At 38.1% G+C, this 10,692-nt stretch overlaps 1 protein-coding gene and 1 pseudogene across 1 annotated transcript; one reads left to right on the forward strand and one right to left on the reverse strand.

Moving 5' to 3' along the window:
• Nucleotides 1-2,892, forward strand: part of LOC113098824 (NEDD4 family-interacting protein 1-like) — a 3,774-nt pseudogene extending 882 nt beyond the window's left edge.
• A 3,748-nt stretch (nt 2,893-6,640) lies between these two features.
• On the reverse strand, nt 6,641-10,685 carry LOC113098825 (glucocorticoid receptor-like). Its single transcript, XM_026263915.1, is given in 8 exon segments — nt 6,641-6,976; nt 8,259-8,273; nt 8,275-8,417; nt 8,525-8,534; nt 8,536-8,656; nt 9,415-9,559; nt 10,216-10,500; nt 10,637-10,685. Coding segments are annotated over 8 exon segments (963 nt in total). The 5' UTR covers nt 10,659-10,685; the 3' UTR covers nt 6,641-6,754.
• Nucleotides 10,686-10,692: the final 7 nt, after the last annotated feature.

Raw genomic sequence — 10,692 nt, forward strand, 5'->3', positions numbered from 1 at the left:
GGTTTTGAACAACGCTGCTCATATGCGTTTGCATTAAAAAGAGGCTAGATGAAAAGAAAAAATAGCATATAAACTCTTATAAAAAGACAGTAAGTTTCCCTCAGACATAAAATCATTTAAACTCTTTTCCCTAATTGAATCACAACTTGTTTAGCATCTCAACCATTTTGAATCGTCACAAATTTTAATAAATTTTTGACCCGCTTGTGGTTAATCGTTACATCCCGATAGGGTAGTGTGTTATTTATCAGCTGCGATAATATCGTTACAGTATTTTTAACGACATGTGAGCTGACGTTATTGAGGATGTCACTCACTTTGCTAAAAACATGTCCAAATGCAGTTTAGAATGCCTTTATAATTTGTCACGAATCCAAAACAATCCCTGCAGAGGTTTTTGTTTTTTATGTATTTATATAGTTAAGTAATATCACACACACGCAACAACAGTTTTCCAAAATATTAGCACGAGAGCAAATGTGATATTAATGTTATACGATCATTCAACAAATAAGAACATTTCATTTTAGACACAATACTGTCTTTTTTTCTTTTTCGATAGTGAAAATAGTTACTATTAAAGATGGATCAGAAAAAATGCACATCTCACTGTTTCGATCCTGAATTAATCTGTTTTTAAACAAATCATTTGATTCGATTCGTTAAGGGAGTCACTTGCTTCATTTCTAAATGAATCGTTTGAAAATGATTCAATGAATCACTCATTCAGACAGGGTCTTGCTGCCCCCTGCTGGTGGTTTTAGTGTCACATTTATTTATCCATTACAGGCCTGAACCAGCCAATGTACCACCAGCACAAGAACATGCCCAGCAAAATATTAACATAATATCCATATATCATGTCTATATCGCAGTACTAGCTGATGGCTAGATGTGTAAATGGCTCTCCATTTCTTTGCCTCTTCAGTGGCGTTCCTCTTTAACTGGATTGGCTTCTTCCTGTCCTTCTGTCTGACCACGTCTGCGGCGGGACGCTATGGAGCCATCTCTGGGTTTGGACTGTCTCTGGTCAAGTGGGTCCTGATTGTCAGGGTATGACATAAGACGTTAAATATTACATCATAAAAAACATAGCAGCGGATTCGTTTTTATTGGGTTTTTGGATTACAGTGCTAATTATTAGAGAATAAACACCGCTCACCCTTTCCTTTCTGTGATTGAACAGTTTTCTACCTACTTCCCTGGATATTTTGATGGCCAGTACTGGCTGTGGTGGGTTTTCCTGGTTGTAGGTGAGTGTGTATTTTATTTTTTCCCCCATCACATTCATTTATTAAAAAATGTATCAAATTTCCTGAAAGTGTGCTCACCCTCAGGCCATCAAAGATTATTTGTTTGTTCCTCAGAACAGATTTGGAGAAATGTAGCATTGCATCATTTGCTCAGCAAAGAATGCTCTGCAGTGAATGGGTGCCGTCAGAATGAGAGTCCAAACAGCTGATAAAACACCACAATAATCCACAGCACTCAAGTCCATCAGTTCACATCAACGCAACAAATATGTGGTTGGATTTTGACGTGAGAGACAACAGGAGATGATCTTTTTCACCGGAGGAAACCGCTTTTGTCTTTTCCAGATGTTAACTGATGGACTGGAGTTTACTTGTGGATTATTGTGATGTTTTTATCAGATGTTTGTACGCTCATTATGACGGCACCCATTCACTGCAGAGCATTCTTTACTGAGCAAGTGATGCAATGTTACATTTCTCCAAATCTGATCTGATTATTAAATTTTATTTGTATTTTTTTTGTTTTTGTTACACCAGGATTCCTGCTGTTCTTCCGGGGATTTGTTAACTATTCCAGAGTGCGCAACATGGCAGATCACTCCATGTCTACTCTTCCTCGAACCCGAGTTCTTTTTATCTATTAGGTAAATCGTTTTTTTTTTTTTTTTTTTTTAGATGGGTTTATGTGTGTGCATTGCATTAGGGGAAAATCGATTAAAAGACAACCTTTCAGTGATTTTGAAATAATTGTGATCATGGTATTAAATTGAAGGTGAAGTGTTTTCTCTTTGTTTGACTTTGTAAAATAAATTATAATCTCAGGATAATTGCAAAATGAACAAAACGGAAAATAAAAGAGAAACGCCTACAGCTTTTTTTTTTGATCTTCAGGACATAAACAACAAAAGTGCAAAGAACACGTCTGCTTCAGACGCCCTTGTTGTTTGCATAATGCAACTAATTACATTGGCATTTTTACTAAAGCTTTCCAGTTCCTCCAACCATTAATCAGTGCTTAATTCAGTCGTACAGTATACATTCATTATGCAGTTAAAAACTACTTACATTTGCATGTGCTTCATCAATAATCAGCTTCTGTAAAATTCCCAGTCACCGTTTGTTTCTTTGGGTTTTCTCTTAATTTGTGGCAAGGTTGTAAATTTACTTTGAGTAAACCTAGTGAGCTAGAACAAGAGTATGTATATACAGTATACGAGAAGAGAGATATTAAATGTTATAAACATGCACTTTCAAGATATAAAAAGAATAAGATCCTTGTAAAGCCAAAATTATATGAAGGCAACGTTTATTCAAGAATATGTCTGCTTGTTTTAAGTTACTGTCACAAAATGGACCAAAATAGACTTATTGTATAATAGATTATCTTAGACTGATAGCAGTTCAATATATGGTTCCGAATTAAAGCACATCTGGTTATGTAATGCGCTTAATCAATCAGTATGAGTTACAGAATATCTTATGATGCCAAATGTAGCAGTAGATGGTTCATTGATCTTTTCGTTTTTATTTGTATTGAAGGCTTCAGTGTGGGATAGTGTTTCACGATGTGTTTGTGATTTGTATGTTTTACACTTGTCCTGTAACTTTTAATAAATGTAACATCTATGGCAACACCACAGATCACTCGTGCATTTGTCATTATTATACACTAGCACTAACGGTTTGTGTTTCGGAAGATTTAAAGGTCGCCTTCTTCATGATCCATGTTTTAAACTTTAGTGTGTAATGTTGTTGTTGTTAGAGTATAAATAATATCTTTAAAATTCTAAAGCTCAAAGTTCAATGCCAAGCGAGATATTTTATTTAACAGAATTCGCCTACAACGAATGACCCGTATGGACTACACCCCTCTAGTTCCTGCAGTAATGACATCACTAAAACAGTTTTTTGACTAACCTCCGCCCACATTAATTCACAAAAAGGGGGGCGTGGTCTTGTTGCGCTCCGACGGAGAAGAAGGAAGAGCTGTTTGTGTTTGTCGCCATGTCGTTTGAAATGCTGTTATTTTCATCTCGGAGTCCAATCACCTTTTTTTGTGTTTCCCAGGAACGCTGTACTTTGAGATTAATGGTTACAATTTATGTTTAACTCGGTTCCCGAAAATGTATAATCCACATGTAAAACTATGTGCAGCACATTTTGCTGAGGACGGCTTCCTCAATCTCAATCAGTTTAATGCTCGATTCCCACAAAGATTATTCCTGAAAGATGGAGCAGTTCCCTCTTTGTCTGGAGAAGGCGTTGTTTATGGACCACAACCGGTAAGTGTATTTTATTATTTAAGTTGGTGCTTTTTACAGTTTCTCTAACTTATTACTCAAAGGGCAATGCTGTTTAGCTTTAACTAGATGTTAGGGCTGTGCAAAAATCTAGTGCGATATTCATGCACATCTCGTCAGTAAAAACGCTCCTGTGATAAGTACATCTCCAGCACATGCTCCTGCACACTTGCTTCTCACAATTAGTCCAATCACGTTATCAGGAGGTCAACCTGAGCCTGCTCTAAATTCCATATATCCAGATTTAATTCTAAGTATTCAAGTCCACCCAGTGTTATTATTATTATTTTTTTTTAATCGACTAAAATCTTGACCTTTCTCAAATTGAGCCGATCTCCGATGCTGGTCTGTGACATCATGAAAACAGGCCCCTCCCACAATAGTTTGATTGACAGTAGCATTTCAGCACAGGCTTGTGTCTTACCTTAGACGCGTCCTTAGTGAGCGGTCTTCAGTCTACCACAGTGTTGCCAAGTCTGCGGTTTTCCCATGGAATTGGGTTACTTCATTCTACTGTGGGAAGTCGTGGCCTAATGGTTAGAGAATCGGACTCACAATCGAAGGGTTGCGAGTTCGATTCTCGGGCCGGACGGAGTTGTAGTTGGGGGGAGTGCTTGTACAGTTCTCTCTCTACCTTCAATACCATGACTTAGGTGCCCTTGAGCAAGGCATCGAACCCCAAACTGCTCCCCGGGCGCCCGCAGCATAAATGGCTGCCCACTGCTGTGGGTGTGTGTTCACAGTGTGTGTGTGTGTGTGTGTGTGTGTGTGTGTTATGCTGCTGTGCCCAGGGAGCAGTTGGGGGTTCGACTTATTCACCTAATAAGTCGTGGTATTGAAGGTGGAGAGAGAACTGTACATGCACTCCCACCACCCACAATTCCTGCCAGCCCGGGACTCGAACTCACAACCTTTCGATTGGGAGTCTGACTCTCTAACCATTAGGCCACGACTTCCCTGCTCTGTATATGTGTGTGTGTAATTTGGATGGGTTACATGCAGAGCACAAATTCTGAGTATGGGTCACCATACTTGGCTGAATGTCACGTCACTAACACTTTCTTATGAAAACCTGGCAACCCTGGTCCATTGTTTCACCACAGGAGCAGATGTAGACAAGAATGTCTCCTAAACGACTGAGGAGTTTTGTTGTTGGATGTAATAATGAACATAGCAATAATCATTTACTCCCAACATATGAGCCGCTGAAGACACAGTGGATTATGTTGAAGTGAATGTGCCCCCAATCGAAATACGTCTTCATCTTCGAGCGAATCATTCGTGGTCCAGCTTTAACTCCAGAAGAGGTGAGTGTAAAGGGTTTTAATGAATCATTGCAAATGGCTTTTCCTAATAATGTACTACTTAGCAAGTTTCAAAATGAATTTACTAAAGTAGTCTCTCGAAGAGGTTTGGAAGAGAGGGGCGGAGTCAGAAGAGCTCATTAACATTTAAAGGAAAAACCCGTTTAACACTTTTTTTTTTTTTTTTTTGCTCCATTGAAACGAGATGACACTAAAGCTGAGATAATGTCAATTTCCACCCCATCCTTTCCATGCATTTGACTTCTGATAACATGACAAGCCACTCCTGACACACAGGGTTTAAGAGAACATTTTATTAGACATGTTGCAAAAGTGCATGTAAATACATCTGTTTATTTATATCATATATATCTTTAGGAATCGGAAGAGCAAAGTGAAAAGTGCTGCTCATATATGGATTATAGTTTGAAAATGAGTGTTGTTCGCTAAATCAATGCAATGCTAAGATCGAGATATCATCAGATTTTTATTTGTGTATTAAACAAGATGCATTAAGCTTCCACAGAAGAAAAATGTAAAATATAATTATCTTCTGTTTTTCCCTCTCTTGAACAGATACACCTTTGACAACTGTTAAGACGAGCACAGTTTTAGTTTGTACAAACTGAAAGCAATATATGTTTGGCACAGAAATGAAAACATCGCAACAATACTGGTGAGTAGAAATTCCCAGAGAGTTAAAACCCTGCTCCTGCACCACATTTTGACCGTTTTAACCAAGACAGATCAATGCTAGTTTAATATGGATTAGTGTGGACCTGATAAAAAAACAAACACTGTTTTACATGATCTAGAGTTTGAAAAGTACTGCAAAATATAAATGTAGTGGGCCTGAGTTGATGTTTGGTGTCGCTAAGTGTGATTGTACTGTATCTTACAATTAAAATCATGTTTGTATGAATCCAGAACGTTATAGGAAATGTAATCTGCATTCATTGTTTTGGTTGTATACTGTGGCATTACTATGTAAGCCAAGGAACAAAGACGACAAACATAAAACAAAAAAACAGACATGTTTCACATTGCATAATTCCTATATGAATTAACAGGAGGATTTCATAATTAATAAATGGCTTTTTTTTAAACACAAATACACTTTTTCTGCAAAGCAAATCTAAACCAGCCCCTTTAAAGTATTTACAAGGAGTGAAAGTGCTCGATTTGCATTTCTCTACTGATATTAGCGTAAATAATCGACGGACTCGTCGATAAGGATCACTTTTTTTTTTTAAAGATCACACTAATGATTACAAAGCTGGCTAAATAAAATAAAAAGCGCTGTTTTTTGAAATTACAAAGTGCATGTGGGTATAAAAAGTACAATCGACTATGAAGTAGTAGTTCTGGATGTCTGGTTGTAAACGAGTCAAGAAAACGGCTAAGAGTAAAGCTAAAAATAAAAAGGCACATATTTTCCCTTTTTCTGTATATATATATATATATGTAACTGTTAATGAGTTGTTTTAAAACAATATAGATATGGTGTCATACAAAATGCATTTCATTTTCAAACCAAGCCGAAGCCATTATCTCTGCATATTATTGACATGATTTATTTCAAAGTGTTATCATCTGAAGTTACCAAGTATGATACTCCGCTTTTGACTATATGATCTGCGCCTACTGGACTGTAAGTGTTGCATCCGCTCCAAAAATAAGAGACGTGTTGAACTCTACTTAATAAGAGACCTTAGACAATAAGCTTTCATCTAACTAACACCTGAGACGACATGTATGGGGAAATCTATCAACAGTTCAGCCGTTTTTTTAGGTTTTTACAACCTCTAGTTACCCGTCTCTTCCTCCGAGTCCACTTTACTGTGGTCAATCTTGGAGTTGTGTGCTGGGTTGCATACGGTCCTGGCTCTCAGCGCTCTCACACGCCTCTGTTGTCCCGCTGGGGTGGACTTTTAAGGCATCGTGTCCTGCTGCTGGGAGGAGGACCGTCACTTCTGGTGAAAGAGCAGTGATTTGACACTCCCAGCTTTGATTTTGGTAACTGGTTGCTGATGATCTCCGCCAGCATTTCGGGAAACTCCACGCTGAGGGATTTATTCACAAAGGTGTAGAAGCAGAAGTTCAGGAGTCCACCCACCATCTGAAGAGACATAGAGGGGTTAAGAGATATTAAACATCTTTCGAGTGAACCCCAAACATAGGGCGAGACTAAGTTAGGCTATGCACATATTCTCCATTTCATTAAAAGTAAAGGAAGTTCATGCATTTGGAAAAAGAACACACACTGCCATTCAAAAGCTTAGGGTCAGTGACATTAATTAATTTGATTCAGCAAGGATGCATTAAATTGATCATCGATAAATTAAGGTTTCAAATAAAAGAAAATTCATATTCATCAAATATGAAGCAGCACAAATGCTTTAACATTGATCGTAATAATGCACGTTCATCGAGCAGGAAATCTGCATATTAGAATGATTTCTGAAAGATCATGTGACACTGAAGACTGTAAGTTTCAGTAATGATGCTGTAAATACAGCTGTGCATCACAGGAAGGAATTACATTAGAAAATATTTTACAATTATAATAACTGTATTCTTGATCAAATAAATGCAGCCTTGTTGTGCATAAGGAGTCTTCTTTCAAAAACATACAAATAAATAAATCAGGCCTGTCTTTTGTCTTTTAACTACAATAATAATTTATGCAACAAAAAGACGACCCATTTACATTTGATCTGATCTAAAATCTAGTGAACTGCCACAGCAGTCAGCATCCATACCTGCCAACCTTGAGAAATTTTATGAGTACTTACAGTTACATTTACTTGTTACATTTATATTATTTACATCAAGCTTTTGAATGGTATAGTATTGCATATTGTTATTGAAACTTCATAATGTTTCACTTGATTATACATTTAGTCAGGAATTATAGTTTGGAAAAAGTCTAACTAGTAAAATGTTTATACGTTATATGAAAACTATTACAAGTATATAAATAAATAATAAGAGACTCCCTCATGTTTATTATCTCTACTGAATAAAGTGCTTATTTAAGCGTACTACTCAAGCGTACTTATGGGTCAAAAATGCGTGCAGAGTACGAAAAAATGCGTACATGTTGGCAGGTCTGCAGCATCATTTAAATGCATTATTTATATATATAAAAAAGTACTACTTAGGGTTAAGTACTAGTTATAGTAACTAGTTAGTAAGAAACAGCCTGTTTATGCAACTGATGGTGAGCTTAGTGCCATGTGTTTTATGCTTATTGGAGTACTGAGTCTTAGCTTAGGGACCTACAAAACTCTACTGGGATCAATTGTTGATTTGAGTCTCGCTTTAGCAAGTACAGCTCACTAAGGTTTGGAGCAAAGCCATCATTTTCCAAGAGCATTGTTTAGGATAAAGGCCCTTACATCATGCATGGAGTCCCAGTAGCTTAGTGAGCTGATAGAATCGTTGCCAGTTCTTGCTGGAGTTCTCCTCTCTCTTCACAATAGCCTTGCCCAGCTCTTTAATGTAAGACATCCGTAGCTCATCAAACACTGACTGGCTCTTCAGACCATCCTTCGGCACTGAGAAAGCACAACAACACACAAAGGTTTAGTTACAGTCCTCTTAAAAATGAATTCATCTGGATTCTCAGGGAACCTCAAGCATCAATGTCTTCTACAGAAGTCACCTGTGCTCAGGGAGCAGAAGGACTTTCATGCACAGGTACTCCTCGTTGGACACTTGCAGTCTCACAAACTCATTGGAGATCTTCAGCATCTGTTCACACTGATCATTCATGTAGGGCAACCTCATCCTCTCTCTGCAGACGGACACACAAGACTCTTATTTAGGCTTTTATGGGCAGCTAAAGCAACATTTTTCCTAAAAATTAAAATCTGCTCACTCTTACTTCATCGGAGACGGATACGAGTTTGTTTGGTGATTGGAAGAGATTTGGATAAATGTAGCATTGCTTCACTTTCTCGCAAATGGATCCTCTGCAGTGAATGGGTGCCGTCAGAATAAATTATTCTGAACTGCTATTTTGTACCAGAAGCATTGGTTTAAAGTTAAAATTCTTTAATGATGAATTTATTACAAACACACAGCTTTGTCTTTCTCAAGACATTAACTGATGGACTGGAGTTTTGTGTTTTTATCAGCTGTTTGGACTCTTACTCTGACGGCACCATTCACTGCAGAGCATCCATTGATGATCAAGTGATGCAATGCTATATTTTTTCCAAATCTGATGAAGAAAAAAACTCATCTACATCATGGATGGCCTGAGAGTGAGCACATTTTTACCAGACATTAAATGTTCTGTTTATAATGAGTGCATGCTGCAGATTTGTTGTCTACTGCTTTTCTTTATTTTGATTGAGTGTCCCTGTGTTTATAGTTCATCAGCTAGAAAGAAAGTGTTCTGAAAGTGATTCCCAAAAATTCTCATAGAATTAGTATGATTATTTAACCCTTTACAGTTATCGTTATCATCATAGTTTCCATGGTGTGAGAGCGTCTTTAAACTGCCAGAGAGATTATTAAAGCAAACAGCATGTTAAATGAGATACATACTCATTGATGACTAGATCTGGTGCGAAACACAGCATGTTTCCATTACACTGCTGGTATGACCTCCAGCCCAGTCCGAAGGACATGAGGAAGAGCCAGGAGCATTGCAGGAGGGTCATCTGATCATCCAGGTGCAGGTTCCTAAACCCTAAAAACAGCAAAATTGAGTTTTTAGTACAAGCTGCGGCTGAAGATCTTCAACATGGCTTTTTGAATACAATCTTTGTTTTTTTTTTTTACAAAATTGGATATAAATGAAGTGGTGTCCTTTTATTATTTCTCAGACAAAATGCTGCACATTGAAATATTTCAAATAGCAAGGCTAAATTACAATTTTAAAACAAATTCCAAATCAAATAATATAAATTAAATAAATCACCTCATATAACCTAAGTCTTTGCATGCGCTCTTTCCATTTAAAAATAGAGACAAGCACTGGAATCACGATCCAAACAAAGGATGTTGCACACATGCAGCATGAGCAGTTTTTGATTTAAATTAGATTCTATTATTTCACTTTCAGCTTAATTTCAAGAAGAAATTAAAAAGTAAATTTACTCTCTGACAGCAGGTGGCGCTTATGGAACAGCAGCGATGCATCGTTTCCAGCTTATAAGCACTGCTTTAATATGAATTATGCAAAGGCGAGATGAAAATACATTTAACCGTTTCTGAAGACGGTCAGTTTCCTCTCAGAGATACACTCAAATAAACCTCCAGCCTCAAATGACTCGCGATTTATTTTAATATTCATACATTTATCAGCTTGCGGTGCATCACTACATCCCTAGTCTCTAGTTGTACCTGGCAGAGCTTTGGCCCATTTGACCGCGGAGATGACCTGCCGGCCGCCCAGCCGGTTCAGAGTGGTCATAATGCGGGTGGAGGTGTCCGGTATGGTGCTGTCGTATCCGGCGTAGATGGTGTCCGGCTCGATGGCCTTCAGCAGTGACAGCATGGTGGGCACCACCTGGGGCATGGGTTTGGGCACCAGTGCCCGGGGCTCAGGCAGCGGAGGAAGACTGTGCTCTGGAACCGACGGCTGCTGGATCACCTTTCCGGATTGATTCCCTCTCTTGGTTTTACGCGCTAAGCGGTGAATGAGCAAAGTTTACGACAGTCAGTTTTCAAGCTATATGCATTTCCTTGATTGAATTAAAGTTTTGTTACACTGACATAACTGACATTTAAGGATTGTAATTATGTAACAAGTGCAGCATGTTACCATCTAGGTTCATGCCTGCCATGAGGCATTTTCGGTAACGACAGGCAGGGCAGTTT

This window comes from Carassius auratus, unplaced genomic scaffold (genome assembly GCF_003368295.1).
Source record: "Carassius auratus strain Wakin unplaced genomic scaffold, ASM336829v1 scaf_tig00216709, whole genome shotgun sequence".
Classification (NCBI taxonomy): domain Eukaryota; kingdom Metazoa; phylum Chordata; class Actinopteri; order Cypriniformes; family Cyprinidae; genus Carassius; species Carassius auratus.